At 37.7% G+C, this 17,339-nt stretch overlaps 1 protein-coding gene across 1 annotated transcript in view; it reads left to right on the forward strand.

Annotated features, from left to right (window-relative positions):
* Positions 1 to 16,906, forward strand: part of LOC124796336 (protein ABHD13) — a 56,893-nt gene extending 39,987 nt beyond the window's left edge. The window contains exons 4-5 of the mRNA XM_047260472.1: positions 13,561 to 13,721; positions 13,889 to 16,906. Of these exons, the coding sequence (XP_047116428.1) occupies positions 13,561 to 13,721; positions 13,889 to 14,167 (440 nt within the window). The 3' untranslated portion in view covers positions 14,168 to 16,906. The remainder of the gene's footprint in view (positions 1 to 13,560; positions 13,722 to 13,888) is intronic.
* The last annotated feature ends 433 nt before the right edge of the window (positions 16,907 to 17,339 follow it).

The following is a 17,339-nucleotide window of genomic DNA, read 5'->3' on the forward strand; positions in this document are numbered from 1 at the left end:
ATGTAGGTATCCTTGATAATAAACATGCAGATCATGCAGTTGGAGGGGGGAGGGGGGGGATGCAGCTACCTACCTCCTGTTCTCCCCAACCCCTCTGGGAGCAGATTTGCAGCTTTAAGTTAAATCCTTTTTCGTTCAGTTGTGGGCTGACTTTTGGGAGGCTATTGTATTTCACACACTATTGTTATTGTTCATTTCTGTTGAGTAATTACAAGAAGACACTTCCATAAGACACCAGGGAAAATTGTGAACTATAATTTCCTGGAATTAGCAAACTTAAATCATTTGAAATGCAGTTTACAGGAGAGCCATAAAGGTATGGCAGAAAATAGGAAATTAATTCATGTTAATTGGAATTGCAAGAAAGCAAATTATGAAAAATAATGTTTAATAAGAAACTTTGATATAACGGACAAGAACTTTGGTTTGCGGCAGAATTCTCGAACATATTCTGAGTTTGAATATAATAAATTTTCTAGAGACTAGAAAGCATATGTCGACAAATGAGCACAGTTTTAGAAAGCGTCATTTGTGTTAAACTCATTTCTGGCATGATATCCTGCGAACTATGGATAAAGGACAGTAAGCAGATGCTTTATCCCTAGATTTCCAAAAAGCATTTGACACCGTGCCCCACTTCAGACTGTTAATGAAGGTATGAGCATATGGAGTAGGTTCCCAGATGTGCGAGTGGCTCGAAGACTTTTTAAGTAATAGAACCCAGTATGTTATCCTTGGTGGCGAATGTTCATCAGAGACAAGGGTAATTGTCAGGAGTGCCCCAGGAAATTACGACAGTACAGCTGTTATTCTCTTTGTACGTAATGATCTGACAAACAGGGTGAGCAGCAATCTGCAGGTGTTTGCTGATGATGATGTGATGTACAGCAGGGTGCTGAAGATGAGTGTGGGATGGTAGAAGATGACTTAGACAAAATTTCTAGTGTGTGTGATGAATAGCAGCTGGCTCCAAATGTAAGTAAAAAAATGTAAGTTAAAGTAGGTGGGTTGGAAAAACAAACTAATAATGCTCAAAACAGCATTAGTAGTGTCGTATTTGACACAGTCATGCTGTTTAAATGTCTGGACATAACTTTGCAAAGCGATATGAAATGGAATGAGCATGTGAGGATTGTGGTAGGGAAGGTGAATACTCAACATCGGTTTATTGGGAAAATTTTAGCAAATCGTGCTTCATCTGTAAAGGAGACCCCATATAGGATGCTTGTGCACCCTATTCTTGAGTACAAAAAACTAATCTACATCTACATATGTCTACATTTACATACATACTCTTTAACCCACCATACAGTGCATGGTGGAGGATAACCTATACCACTACTACTCATTTCCTTTCCTGTCTCACCCACATATAGAGCAACGGGAAAATGACTGTTTATATGCCTCTTCATGAGCCTTAATTTGTGGCCCTTATACAAAAGTTTGTTGGTGGCAGTAGGATCGTTCTGCAGTCAGCTTCGAATGCCTATTTCTTTACATTTTCGGTTTTGGGTCCCATTAGGTCAGATTAGAGAAAGATGTGGGCTGCTAGCTTTGTTACCAGTAAACTTGAACAACATGCAAGTGGTATGGGTATGCTTCGGCAACTCAGATGCGACTTGCTGGAAGGAAGGCAACATTCTTTTCAAGGAACACTATTAAGAAAATATAAAGAACCAGGTGTTTCTAGCTGACTGCAGAATGATCCAACTGCCACCAACATAAGTTTTGTACAATGATTACAAAGATAAGATACAAGAAATTAAGGTTCATACAGAGGCATATAGATAGTCATTTATTGCCTGCTCTATCTGAAAGTGAGACAGGAAAGGAAATTAGTAGTAGTAGTATAGGGTACCCTCCACCACGCACTGTATAGTGGGTTGAAGGGTATGTTTGTAAATGTAGACAGACATTTATATTGATTAGGTTTTTGTAGTATGCAATACAGGTTATTCAGTATATTGATAATATTACTAATTACATACTTCAAGGTGACCTTTCTGCCACAAGTGCTGAGTGCGAACACTTGCAATTGGCTCGTAGCACATTGGCTGCTGTGACAAGCCTGTCTCCTCCACCCATGACAGCTAACTTATAGCTTATAAAGAAATAAATTTGTGTTGCTACAGCACACAAAATTGGTACATAGGTGACGTTGCCAACAAGCATAAAGCATCCATAGCAGCCTGAAGTTAGCCGACATTCACTGATCAGAAAAAGACCATGCTAAAAGTGTGGGATTAATAGATATGAAGAGGTAAAGAGATTAGCACAGGAAAGAGCAGCTTCCTTTTTAAATTATTCTGCTACACATGATAAAGTATTATCAGTGAAGCTGATGTTTTTATGGTGAAAGATGTTTAGGTTGCTTTTGATATTAGATTAAAACTTCATCTTTTGGCACGTGTGTGCAAAGAGAACTAGGAAAGTTTGAAATGGTGGATAAAACCCATAATTAAACAAATATTAACGTATTATATTGAAGGCGCAGAACTTCTCCCGTGATATTTGTAACTGTAGTAACTGAGCTAACTGTCGCATGGCATTTTCAATTTGATATGCACTGAAAATGTTCATTCAAATCCAGTGCCAAGACGCTGCTGTGTGACAAGCAGTCCTGCTTTTCAACAGAATATGGAGGAAAAAGTAACTGTGGGATCGTAGAGGCCTAATCCTATCTTTTTACTATGGTTCATTGTTAAGCCAGCCAACAATTTGTTCTGGATTACTGATCCTTAGTGAACCCAATTATGCCATTAACTGAAAGCAAAATTCATCACTGTTTGCCTGCTAGGTCCCTTTTTTGATGAGATTTTGGCACAGCTAGTTCTGTGTGTTCTGGTTACATTTCCCCATTGTTGTCCTAGAAAGTTACATGCATGGTTTTCATATAATATTTAGTTTTGCAGTGACTTATCTTTAATACTTCATTTATAGAAAATGTACTTCAGTTGGACATAAGCAAAACATAAAGCAATCTTAGTCTTGTATCCCTGTTTTTCCATTGAAACATTTAGACATACCATACAACTCCTGAATTAGGTTGGTCAAATCAGAATTGGATAGTTTGTTTTTGTGTGTCTGAAAGAATTGCCATCTTTCTAATACACGATTTCCTAATTACTCTATTTTTTAAAAGTTCTTTAATGTACTTGGTTTCAAACCAAACTGATTTGTTTTATTATTGTGAGAGTAATATTGTTGTGATAATGGGAAGAACATGGGGGAATACAAGTAATGGTAGTAAAGATAACCAGACAATATGTAGTAGGAGACATCGAGCAGATTGAAAACTTTACGTAGCTTTTAGACAATGTCCTCCTTCAGAGTTAATTATTACAAATTGCTCAGATGCAGGATCATGATTCCAGCACTATCCTAGTGCTGATGTTCATGTAGGATGAGGGGTTGTGTCGGGTGAAACAAGAAGAGCAAGGAGTTGGGGTGGGAGAGGGGAAGGTTGGCTGAGGACTAAGAGTGCGAGGCAGTGAGGAAATGGGATAGGAATATTGTACTGACACAGACACGGGGAGTTACGTGTGACATATAATGAAATGGGAGAGGGGATTGGGAAAAGGGGATAGAACAGAGAAAGAGGGTGACTACAGCAGAGGCAAGTGTCAATGTAAATTGGTGTAGTGAAGTGGGAATGTAGGTGGGGCATGAAGACAGGGGTGAAGAAGGGTGTGTCACAGACTAACAGAGAGGGAAGCCAGGAGAATTTAGAGATGTGTAGCAGTGATAGTTCCTTTCTACATAGGTCAAAGAAACTGCTACTACTCAAGACCAACAGGTCCAGATCGTGAAGTAACCATTGTAGTTGAGGATGTTGTGTTCAGCAACGTTTTCTGACACAGAGTGGTCAACTCAGCTTTTGATTACTGTTTGCTTGTTGCCACTAATTCGGATGAACAGTTGATTGGTATCCATGCCCACATGAAAGACTGTGAAAGCTATTATCTGACATTATTGCTTACACAGGTGGTCTTGCCTCAAATACAGTAGGACATGGCTGTGACAGGACTGGAATAGGATGAGATGGGTAGGAACTTAGATCAGGTCTTTCAGCAGGTTCTTCCACAGTTATGACATTTGTGTAAAAGGATTAGTAGCAGTTGTGGCATAAGGATTGACTAGGATATTTTGTAGATTGAGTGGGCAGTAGAATACGACTTGGAGAGAGACTGGAAGTATTATGGGTAGGATGTGTTCCCCATTTCAAGGTATGAAGACAAGTAATCAAAGCTCTGATAAGGATGTGATTAAGTTATTCCATTCCAGGATGACACTGAGTAATAAGAGCAATGCTGGTTAGTACAGTTTGTCTGAGAATTGGAGGTATGTGGAGATGTGGTGCAGGAGATACTTCACAAGGAGAGGTCCCCAGGTATGGGCTTGACTTCTTTTTAAACTAGCTCTATAATGATGTAGTTTAGAGTCCCAAGTATCACAGTATGCAGCCATTGATCAAAGTGTTCCCTCATTTCTGTGTAATCATTGAAAAAAAATTTCAGTATTTTGCATGATTCAGTAGAGCAGGGTTTCTCAAACCAATCCTTGTTGTAACATTTTGAGAATCCTGGTATTGTGATGGGACACCTTGATGGTTAATAAAATTTTTAAAAGTGAGGAAAAATTATTTTCTTTGGTGATTACTTCAGTTTTAAATCATAACTAATAATGAAGAAATTGCAATAATTTTTTTGAAAAATAATTAGTATCATCAAACTATCAGAAAAAACCACAATGCTTTCAGTAGTTTTTCACAGAACGCTTTTTCACTTCTGGTTTAACACAGTTTGGGAAACCCTGCTCTAGAGCTTAAGATGTTGTATCATGCAGAGCAGTGCTGGTGTAGCATTTTGGTTAAGATACATACCTTACATGTAGGAGATTGTGGTTTTGAATACTGTCAAGTGTTTTGAACTTTTTCATTTTTAATTATTTATGGAACTAACTTTTATATGTATTTTTATTCAATTAATAGTTTTAAATGTATTTTTTATTCTAATTGTTTGTCACAAAATTTTAATCATCTTATTGACTTTTTCATTTGCTCTCATTGTTTCTTCCTGCTATTTTTAATTTGGATTCTTTATCCAAGTGATTTTAAAATTTTTCTATAGATATTAACTTCTACTTCATTTATCCCAGTTTATTACACTATATTTTCATCCATGTTATTGAATTCATTATTTCTGTTTCTGATTTTGGTTGAATTTCGTGTTATTTATCATCCCTTCCTTTGTTTACTTGTTTGTATGCATTATTTTATCCATAGTGCAACAAGAGTTTATCTTTTAAATGTCTGTATGTCATGTAGTGAGAAACACATTTTTTACCCCATTGCATAAGCGATATAAACAGATTATTTTGCCTTTTGTGTTTTAACCATTAGGTCAGAAATTTTAAATGCTAAAATATTATGATAGATAAATAAATAAAAATAAAATTGCATGCACAAAGATACAGAATGAATAAAGAGTGATAACAATTAAAAATGGAAGCAAATTAAAAAGTCTGTATGATGATGAAAATGATGCAGCAAAAGATTAGAAATTAAAAAGGACATTTAAACCAATTAAGTGGATATAATGATGGAAGTCATTTCGGTAAAGATTTACAAATAAAAAATTTCAAAGCACCTGACAGTATCCGAAGACAATCTTCTGCACGTCAGGACTATACCTTAACCACTACACTGTGCTGCCACTCTGCATGATATACTAATATTTTTAAGGCTGTAGAGCATCACACATAATTATGAGTCTTTACTTTTAATTAATTTATTTTTTCATTGAGTATTTGCAAATGTGGGCCCACTTTGATGAATGGCTGCAGGGTGTAGTATCTGGTACAATAACCTACATTGCCATATACAGATTCAAAAAGTCAATCCTACCCCTGGGGACCTTCCTTTGTGAGTCAGTTGTTTGAGGGTGGCAATTTTGTTTTATGAAAATGTTACCCTGAAATTATCCCAAACCTCAGCCTTCCTGGTACCAGTTTTTATTCATAAGAACCTAGAATTAACACCACCACCTGTGAAATAGCTACACGAGTTCTTTTCTGCAGACATTGAATAATTTTATGCAACAATAAATGAATCTAATCACAATCAGTTCAGTCAAGCTGGGAACAAGACTACTTTTAATTTTTATTTATCGAAGATTGTAAGAATATTGTGCAGAATGATTTGTGGAAGTATGTTTTGACATGCTTCTTGAAATTGAAAAAAGTTTGCCATTTTAAAGCTTTAGTCCTGCTTTATTTCTTACAAGGATCGAATTTCAAGGAACAAGCTATGCAGAAAGTAAATTATTGTCGTTTTCTACAATCAGAAGTTTTTTGATACCATAATCATTCAGCTAAATTTTTCAACTGTGGTACCAGGGCAGTATGCGGAAATGGTACTAATGCAAAGCAGACTAAAATTCTCAAGGGCTTTTCTAACATCAGAAGCTAAAAAAATTAAAAAATTGAAAATTAAAAAAAAAAAAAAAAAAACCAGCTAGTCTAACATATGGCAACTTGATGATTAATTTGTAACCATTCTTGTTAGTTTCAAGAAACTTCAACCTTCACTCCATCAGTGAGTCTCTTAATCTAAGAAATGACCGCATTGCTCTTTTCATGACTTTTGAGTTCTTGAATCTGTGATAAAACTAAGTTATTGGACTGGAAATATACAAAATAGAGAACTCTCGGTAGGAGTAAGTCTTCAATTAATGTGTGGACTGCTCCCAGACAAGAAATATCATATGGAAATATTCAGGAATATCCTCATTCTGAGCTATGAAAGTATAAACAAAGGTAGAGCAAAAAAGTTTTAAGAGTTAGATTTTTCAGAATTTACTCATGGTGAGCTTTTTGACTGTATATCATTTACTGGACACTTAAGTAGCAAAAACCATACAATAGCTTGTGTGCAGTTTTAACTGTAAGTTCTTGGCTCTACAGTGTCCTTGGAATGATCATTATTACTGCTCGCTGGCAATACTACTTGCTATATTGAGTCAGAATGCAACAATGGTAAATGTGTGAGGAACCCTCACATGAGCTTGCTTTGACTTCCAATCATTGTGATATAATATTTGTAGAAGTTAATAATGATAAACTATGTGTTAAAATGAGCATACAACATGTTGTGGTCATTATTTACTTGATGCATGGAGTACAGTAGTCAACAAAATGCCAATTTATATTGAAATGAGTAAAAAGAGGCGGAGCCTGAATATTCAATAATAATAAACAAAACCTGGAAAAATTTTCAGATTATCCTGGTGGTGTATCTGTAAAACCATATCTCCAGTATGCATGTCTGTATGTGTGCCTTGGTGGCACAAATTTTTCAATAATGTACCTTGGTGCTATCATCAGGTATTACTATTGCTGCTGTGATGTAAAGGCTGTACTTTATGCTTCTGGATTCTGGACAGCCCCATCTCTTCCTTGTGTCCTTTCCTTGTCCACTCCCAATCATTCAGGTGCATCCTCCTTGTGCCCTGTCAATTGTTTTTGTAGACATGGTGTTTTGTGTTTGGTTTGTGTTTGGTTTGTTTCTGTGCTCCTGTGTAGACTGTGCACAGTCCACTTCAGTAGCTCATGATAGAAGCCCAAATATTCCTATTAGTTGGCACTGCGAGGACAGGTTTATGAATGTCACTTAGCTCCCATGCTGTTGAGCATTCTTTTAACAGTCTAGTCACTTTGTAAATGCCCCCCTCTCCCCCCCCCCCCCCCCCTCTCATCCTTGTGAACGGTTGCGTGTGCAGGGCTGTGCTGACCAACTCGTAATGACAAGGTCCAGCAAACCTACACACCTACAAGTTTCCCAATCTGCCATTTTGTAAAATCTTCTCTATATCCCAGTTGATTTTGTTCTTCGTCAGTTGTGGCTCCAAATGACCATGCAATTGACTGTGAATGATGGAATGACAAGTGAGAAAGTCTCAGCACTGCTTTAATGAGAGTATTTTGTGTAGGTGTAGGCAGTGTTGAACAGTTTTTAGGAAGGTTAAAAATTGTGCTATAAAAGACACAGCTGTACCAGTATTTTTTATTGAAGACAAACAATTTCAGTCCAACATCTGACCATCTTCTGTGTCTCAGAAGCAACTCAGCTCTATGTTCTCAACAGTTGCAGTGCCAATAATAACTTATAGACTGTTCCATTACTATTATTAATTTTCAATGACAACTTCTTTGTCCTCTTGGGAATCACCCTATTTTCTGTATGCTCCAGAAAGACGCAGTTCCTACTAGCATCTCTGTTTTCTCACTCCATTAATATCTTTTAATGGAACGAAGATTGCTTCTAATGCTAACTGCTCGCTGGTGCACAGCAACAGAAGACATTCTACACTCTATGATGAATTCTATTATATGGGTTGATATGGGGCATAAATGCACATCTGGACCAGAATAACGAAGTGATAGACAATTGAGCACAGCGAGGTATGAAAGGGGACACTAGTCAGTTTATCATTGCCCGTTTTCATTATGTGATTGCAGAATTGCAGGTATGCAACTTCGCACTGGGTGCATTAACACACACTACTGGTAATGAGCATTACTGAATTTATTTGCAGGATTGCAATAGCTTGCAACTGTTCTGTTCACTTTCAGGGTTAATAAACTGTATTAACTGGCCCTTGCTGTTACCTTCGCCCCCTCAGATTCCATCGACAAGCTTGTGCAAGATGTGTGTGATACAGTCACCCATGCCACTGGAACTGCTGTTCCTCTTTCGACAGATTCTCTCAACCACTGGCCAGTGCCATGGTGGAACAAAGACATTGCAGTACCTGTTCAGGATCGCCAAAGAGCCCTGCAACATTTCAACTGATGTTCTTCGCAGACTAATCTTATCACTTCCGAGCAACTTTGTGCTAAGACCCACTCTCTAATGGAACCAGTAATAAGGAATGCTAGGAGCACTACATCTCCTCCCTGGGAAAGTATGCCTATTCAGCTCTGGTGTGGGCTAAGCGCTCTTAACGAAGCATCTGTTGTTGCTGAACACTTTGTGACCCACTGTGCAACAGCGTTGGTGTCCTTACCCAGCTACCGTTCTAGTGCGGAAACGACAAGCTGAAGACATCCCTATATGTCTCACTCCCCTCCAAGCTGTACCATATAATGAACCTTTCACTGACTGGGATCTGCTTTGGGCTCTTGTCTCATCCCACGATACGGCCCCAGGCCCTGATTCAAGTCACAGTCAGGTGATCCATTACCTGAATGCTACTAAAGACTACATCTGCTCAGAGTCTTCAACCATAATTGGCTCAAAGATTTCTTCGCTTCACAATGGCGTGATAGTATATCATCCCAATCCTTAAACCAGGCAAAAACCCATAATCTCTTGACATCTACCTTCCAATTGGCCTCACCAATGCACTCTGAAAACTGCTTGAAAGGATGGTTGCCAACTAGTTATGCTGTGTTCTCAAACTTTGGGGTCGAAGTCTTTTTTGACCTACACAAATCGTACGACACTGATTTGTGCCATATTTTACTCACCTTCCAATACTGTGACTTTTAAGACTCCCTACTAATTTTTATTCATCAGTTTTTATCCTACTGCGTATTCTGGGTTAGAATTGGTCATACAGTCTACTCGCCATGGGTCCAAGAATATGACATTCCACAGGGCTCTGTGCTACATGTCATTCTCTTCCTCATCACCATCAGTGACCTCTTTTGGGCAGCAGGTCACCGCCATGCTGTATGTCAATGACTTTTACATTTTGTACTGCTCCCACTCTGTAGCCTTGGCTAAACACGAATTCTAAGGTGCCATCTGATGGGCCTCCACTTGGACCCATTCCCATGATTTCCAGTTTTCTCAAGCAAAGATGTGGATAGTGAATTTTTGTTATTATATTGCAGTCCATCCAGACCCAGGACTCCACTTGGGTACCCAGCACTTAGACAAAGTTGCACATCTCCATTTTTTTGGATTACACATTTCCAGTTTCTTTGACAAAAAGGTGACTTGGTTGCCGTGTATCTATCAATTAAAGGCTAGCTGTGTGTGAAAGCTTAACGCTTTCTGCTTTCTTGCCCACACCTCTTGGGGTGCAGATCTCCATACTTTTCTCCATATCTTTCAGGATCTTGTTCAGTCTCACTTGGGCTATAGTTGCCAGGTTTTTGGCTCTGCAGTGACTTCAGCTTTGCAGTTGTTACAACCAGTCCATCATCGTGGAATTAGACTAGCCTTACGGGTTAGTCCCATAGACAGTCTCCTTGTTCAAGGAAGGCTCTTCCCCCTTCAGTTCTGACGGTGCCAATTCTTGGCCTCCTATGCAATCACAATATAACAATTTCCTGATCACCCAAAATATCCTATTCTTTTTGTATAAGTGAAGCATCAAGCCCTACTACCTGCCTTTGAATGAGATTACCAGTTGGAATGCACCTTACAGCCCTCTGACAGGACCTCCACCTCTCTTTCATAGACCTTAGCTTCTGTTCCTTCCATTTCTTGTAAAGTTGCAGGCTCTGAAACTGTGGATAGGATGAAATATACTTTTACATCTACTGCAGTTCAGCAACCCCATTTGTTGCCAGGAACATGCGGGGTTTTACAGCAGAGCTGATAGCCATTCACAGAGCCCTCCGTTTTATTAAACAGGCCTTCCTTGACTGTGTTTTAGTATGTAGTGACTCACTAAGCAGTCTCCAGGCCATTCAGCAATGTTAGGCTTGTCACCAAGCTCTCTCTCTGCTACTCACGACATTCTTCCTGAACTTAGTCATACTGTTGAATGGTGGATACTCTCCCCTTCTTTAAGACTTTGCCTATGAAGGATGGGAGTAGATGGCTGTGTAACATCCTGCTCCCCCCACATGCAGAGCCTTGGGCAAACCCAACTGTTACATTAACTGTTTTTCTCATTGTGCTTACTAATTGATGATCCACTTGATGTCAATTACATTTTTAGCTTTTCTCTTTTTATGTTTTGAATCTCTCAACTAGAAGACATTCTGTGCTCTGTAGCTCTCAACCCTTAAACTGGTTGACAGGGATTGGATGGGGGTGGAGGTGTTTTCTCTTCCCATGGCTGAGTCCTAGGATATCGCTTATGTCCTCTAACCTACATACTGATCTAATACATACACATTTACTTCACCATAAATAGTTTCTTAGATCTGGAATCAGTATTGCCTTCAATGCCTCACTTTTGCCTCTCCTACGTTCTTTCCTCATCTGATCACATTGCTGATGGATGTCACCACTTCCATGTGAATGAAATCTTGACTGTGAGACTGATGACCTCACTGTTCAGTCCCTTACCACCCCCCCCACCCCCACCCCCTCTTCCCCATCCCCCCTCCCCTCCTCCGACTGACCAACCCACAATTATTTCTAGCATTTAAGGAAGACATCTTTACTCTTATGTTTGTTTGACCATTTTTTTGTTGTGCCTGTCACAATTGAGCTGAAAGAATAAAAATTGATGAAAGATCCAACCACTCATACTAAACTCAAATATATTGAATTAGCTGCTGGTTCTCTTTCAATGCAATTCTGAAGGGCTTTTTAGGCAACAGGCGGGATGTCAACTATGTTTCCGTCATGAATTATCTTTTCAGCAGCTGCAAGAAAATGGAATGTAAAATGCCACTTAAAATTCACTTTTTACTTTCCAACCATGATTTCTTTCAGAAAATTTGGAAACCATAAGCAGCAAGCATGGTGAACACTTTAACCAAGACATCCATATGATGGAATACTGTCATCAAGGCCACTTAACCCGTAGATGACGAGCAACTAATGCTAGTATCTTATTAGGGAGAGTGCTGAAATGGCAGACAAAAGAGCAGCATCATTGTTGCATTTTTTGAATATCAAAGAACTTTAAAGTTGAAAATATGTTGTGGACTAATTTAGACCTTATATTTGCATAATGTTTATACACCGTATTTACTCGAATGTAAGCCACACCTGAAAAATGAGACTCAAAATCGAGGAAAAAAAATTTTCCCGAATCTAAGCCGCAACAGAAATTTGAGACTCGAAATTCAAGGGGAGAGGAAAGTTGTAGACCGCACCTCCAAATCGAAACAAAGTTGGTTCATTGTAACATGAGACACAATTGAGGTCGAATGGATGAAAATACAGCTACAGTAGTTTGGTGCGAGTCATAACCTTAACAGTTAAGCTTCACCAAGTAGCCATTGTTATGTCAGGCGCTCCATCCGTATTTATACGGGTACCCTTCTTTTTTCACGTGCTTTGTCTGGTTCAAATCGATTGCTTATTTTTCTTTGATCTGATAAGTGCCATTCTCTGTGTTATAGGTGTTTAGGTCAGTCTAAGCTGAAAATGCATTATTGTACTGTGTCATGCATTGTTTGTCACATTCTGATAATGAGTGTTTACGACCTGTTGCTGCTCGCGGCATGGCTTGCTATTGTGCGCATTCCGCAGCTTACAGTAAGAAAAAGAGAGGAATTGTCTCGTAAGCGAAACAATGGCAAGATACTGCTATTTGTTATTAGGCCTACTTACACTGCAGCTTTCTTTGATAATCATCAACAAGAACCAAATAATAGACTGCATATGATAGGTGTTCTGAACGAGAGTTTAGTGAAAAATTTTCTCGGTTTGAAAATCTTTGCAGACGCCTATTTAGTACATTACATTTTGCACAGAAATTAGATTCATCTTAGATTTAAAAATCTAGTCAGTTGTTGTGCTTCATTTCTGACTGTATCACTATTCAGCATAAGAATAACAGGAATATAAACCTGACATGGTATGTATATTCTTCTGCATTTGCTGTTGTCTCACTCTAGTTTCATAGTTTATTAGGCAGACAGGATTTAAATGAGATAGCAGCCGACACGAAAGAATACATGGCATAATGTTTACATTCTTCTACCTTTTCTTTTAATTTATTTACTGACGCAGAGGTTTTGGCGCCAGTATTTATCTTTGTGTCTGCAAAGCATGCCTGTGTAGCGCTACATATATTTGATGGCAGAAGTTAGTTGTAGAGGCACCTACCAATATTTTTCAGAACTTCCGCTTACTTTGCACTCGATTCTAAGCCGCAGGCAGTTTTTTGGATTACAAAAACCGGAAAAAAAGTGCGGCTTGGATTCGAGTAAATATGGTATACATATTAAATAGTATTGAGTACTGAAGTTCTTAAAGTGTATTTCTTGTTTGTTTTAATTCCGTTAATGTTAGCCAGTACTGTTTTCGATTCCACTGTGTATCTATAAAATATGAAGTGCTAGAGAAAAACAGATTTTACCAGTGAATTCTACATCCCAAAATTGGGTAAATCCATCCATTTAAAAAGTGTATGCTGAAAAAGAGTTCAAATTTTTTATTTACTGTGTAATCTTAAAAAAAAAATATTCTCCTTCAATTTTCAGTTTTTTACTCTTCACATAATATAAGGTGAATTGTTAATTGACTCCCCAGTTCTATTATAGTAATGAACTTGTATTTTGTTGTGAAGCATCAACTGATTATAACTTTATTTGCATCACAATCTTTTTTTTTTTTTCATTTACTATTTTCTTCATTTTCAGGAGGTGCTGTTGCAATTGATGTTGCCTCCAGCCCTGATTATTCTGCAAAAATATGGTGCCTAATTGTAGAGAATACATTTACAAGTATTCCAGATATGGCAAAAGTACTTATCGGCTGGAGAATTTTGCAATATTTACCTCTGTGCTTTTACAAGAATAAGGTATTATAATTCATTGATTCTCAATCCAAAGTATTAACAATAAAAGTATTTAGTTGTGAGTTATTTGATTTTGTACAAAAAGTGTCCTTTTGTCTTAGATTAAATTAAGTTTGTGTTTATTGTATGAAGTACGAAAATATGTGATTTCTCTTTTCTTTTACTTTCAGTTTGTTTCAACCAATAAGATTGGTTGTGTCCCAATCCCAACACTTTTTCTGTCGGGCTTGGCTGATAGATTGGTTCCACCACAAATGATGACTGACCTGCATCAACGTTGTGGTAGTCACCACAAACAGTTAATACAATTTGCAAATGGTAGCCACAATGAAACATGGACTAACTCTGGTTATTACCATGCAATTGCAACATTTTTGAGGGATGTTCGTGTTCGCCACTCATCTCCACCTGTTGCAGTTCCTTGTGATATTGGCATGAAGACTGTGTGATTACTTACAGTGCCCTTATCACACTACTTTTATTTATTTATTTTTTATTTATTTGTTTTGTGATTTCATTCATTTGTGGCTTTTTTGCATTAGAGACAGGAGTAAAGAACCACATTTATTTGTCACAAATATTTTACTAGAGCCTAAGTAAAGTGAAAACAAGCCTTATAGCTGTGTTAGTACATCACAAAGACTAGTTGCAGTGATTCAAGGTTGTGAATGTGGTTTGCCATGATTCATAGTTCTGCAAGATTCTGTCCATTTAAACAGTTGAAGTGACAAATATAACCCGTCCTACAATCAAACTTTAAAATTTGATAATGTCAATTAGTGTGTTAATAACATTTTTGAGAACTAGAAGTAGCACTTCCAGTGTACTTTTTGACATTTTGTGCAGCATTAGCAGGAACTCAAGTACTGTGCATTAGTGACTTGAAAACAGCTTGTTGTGTAATTAAGTACTTTGTATTCAGAACAAGTTACATATCAGCTGAATGAGACTAGACTTTGTATAAAATGCAAACAAGGTATTGAACAGTGCACTGACAATACTTCTATAATTCCGACGTGCCTCATAAAATTCTGCATCAGGTAGTCACAGAACAGAAATGCTCCAATTTGTATAATTAAGTTCATACATTTTGTATTTTTAAATATGTATTTTGTTTTTTATATACATTGCAGACTTATTAAAACATGATTAAACAACTCGTTAAGATTGAATGATAGTATAAATTTGTGCATTTGAAAATGATGTGATGCATTGCCCTACAACTCACCTGTACCGGAAAGTTGAAAATCCTTTGATGAAAAAAGGACTAGCCCATTTTTATATCTGAGGTCTGATTCAATCATCTTGACACACATATTTTGTTTCTCTTTTCAAAATCTGAGATAGGGATCGTCAGGGTATTATTGCTCATATACGTAATTTAGTAACAACAAAATTCAAAACTTTAAGTGATGTGAATTTCTTTGGACATTATACAGGAAATATAAACATTGAAATATGAATTTCGCAGCTTATATTGTGTCAGCAGTAATTGCACATACTGAAACAGTTTTTTGTGTCATATACTAGTCAGCAGTACTTTATATGGTGTCACCTGATACTGATACTTTATCTTGTACACTTTCCAGTCACATTAACATGCCCACCTGTTGAAAGCCTGAATGTAACTACATTTTGCAGCACGGACCACAGAAAGACTGTCAGTGACATTCTGGAAGGTACTGACAGAGATGTGGAGCGTTGCTGACTCCAGTGCCACGGCCAGCTGGCTTGTTCTCTCAGTTGAGGATCCAAGGCACGAACAGTCCAATCAAGGTGGCCCCACAGATTCTTGATTGTGTTTAAATCCTAGGAGTTTTGTGGCTAGGGGCATACAGTAAATTAATCCTGGTGCTCTTTGAACCACGCACACTCACTGCAAACAGTGTGACATGTTGCATTGCCTTGCTGGTAGGTGCCATGGTGCTGAGGAGAAACAAATTGCATGTAGGGATGGACATGGTCCCCAAAGATAGATGCATACTTATGTTGATCCATGGTACCTTTCAGAATGAAGAGATCATCCTTCCGACAATTGTTGCAGGGTGTTTGCTTTCAGATGTTTCGTGCCATACGTGCAATGGACATCTGGTTGATGTAGCATAAAATGTAAATCATCTGAAAAAGCCACCTATTGCCACTCAGTGGGTGTCTAGTTGCAGTATTTGTGTGCAAATTCCAGATTTCATCGCCAGTGAACAGCAGTCAAGTACCTGCTGCAGAGACCCATAAGCAGCAACATCCGCTGAATAGTTGTAGAGGAGCCCCTTAGTTCATCTGGGGGTCTGCTGCTCGACAATAGCATGTCTTTTTACCTATAGACATCTCCACAGCTGTTGTTCGCCGTTGTCATTTATGACAAAGGCTGCGTTGGTTTCAGTGTCCCCCAACATGCTTTATATACCCTCCACTGCTACTGCTGCCACCTGCTTTCTGTGAGTGGTTGTTGTACATTGATATCGAACATGGATGTTGGTCACATTAATGTGACTGACTGAGTATAATGAGGACCTTTAGCATTGTGATTCATTTTCTTTCTGCCATTATAGTTAATGTGTTATGAGGCATTATAGAACATTTAGATATGAATGCTGAAGTAGAGTCCATGTAAGTACAGGTCCAGTGTAATTTGTGTATGTAGATCTGTTATTCACCTCACTAAAATTGCTGGCAAATGTCTTAATCACCAAACACCTGAACATTGCTACATAGTAGCCAACTACTGAGTCAAAAGTATGGACTTCTCTTGTGTATAAGTAGTATTAATTATCTAATTCTGATATTCTTGATCAGTATAGCTGTAGTGCTAATGCTACATTTTCTTTTCAAGTGACCAGATTTTTCAGGTAGATAGAAAATGATTGTTGTGGAAATGTATGATCTTAATTAATTTTCTGTATTCACTAATGTAGAATATGTATCCCAATGGCGTGCTAGCAACTTGTGAGGTATTTGCAGCATTATTGTACTTACGAAAATGTTTTACTAAGTACCCTTCTTTAAGATACAACAGTTTTCATTTTTGCAAACAAATTTCAACTACCTCAGCTCATAATTCATATTTCTACCACCATAAATGTAGAGTCTCACTTAATTAACTGTATTCATACTATGTGGAATTTACGACAACAGTCTGTCTGTAGAAGAGTTTTTACCGTGCATTGTTATGCTTGGAGTGCCTCTCAAGTTACTCGAAAGATAAACTGGCATTGTTTCACAAGAGTGATCATGTGCCCAAGTTATATCTGCACTCTGTTGTGTTTCCTTTATTCATAAATCAAATCCTGGATTTTCTTCCTCTCTACACAGTAACTATGATTTAGCATTGTGTAACTACTTTTTATTTTCAGATTTAAAACAGTGCTCTTAAATGTAAGCATTTTTTAAGACCTAAGCATTTTTCTGGCCCACTAATTAGGTGATAATTAAAATATCATTGTAAAATTGAGCACAACTTAAGACAGAAGCAGAATACTGAGAAAACTATTTCAGTCATCAGTTTATCAGAGTGATATTGGTTTGTTAAAGTATTTCTAAAACTTTGTCACTGAACTTAATATTTTTCTTTATACACTACAGATTAGTATAGAATACACATGCCATTAGTATTACTTATTCTAT

Source organism: Schistocerca piceifrons, chromosome 4, assembly GCF_021461385.2.
Source record: "Schistocerca piceifrons isolate TAMUIC-IGC-003096 chromosome 4, iqSchPice1.1, whole genome shotgun sequence".
Lineage (NCBI taxonomy): Eukaryota > Metazoa > Arthropoda > Insecta > Orthoptera > Acrididae > Schistocerca > Schistocerca piceifrons.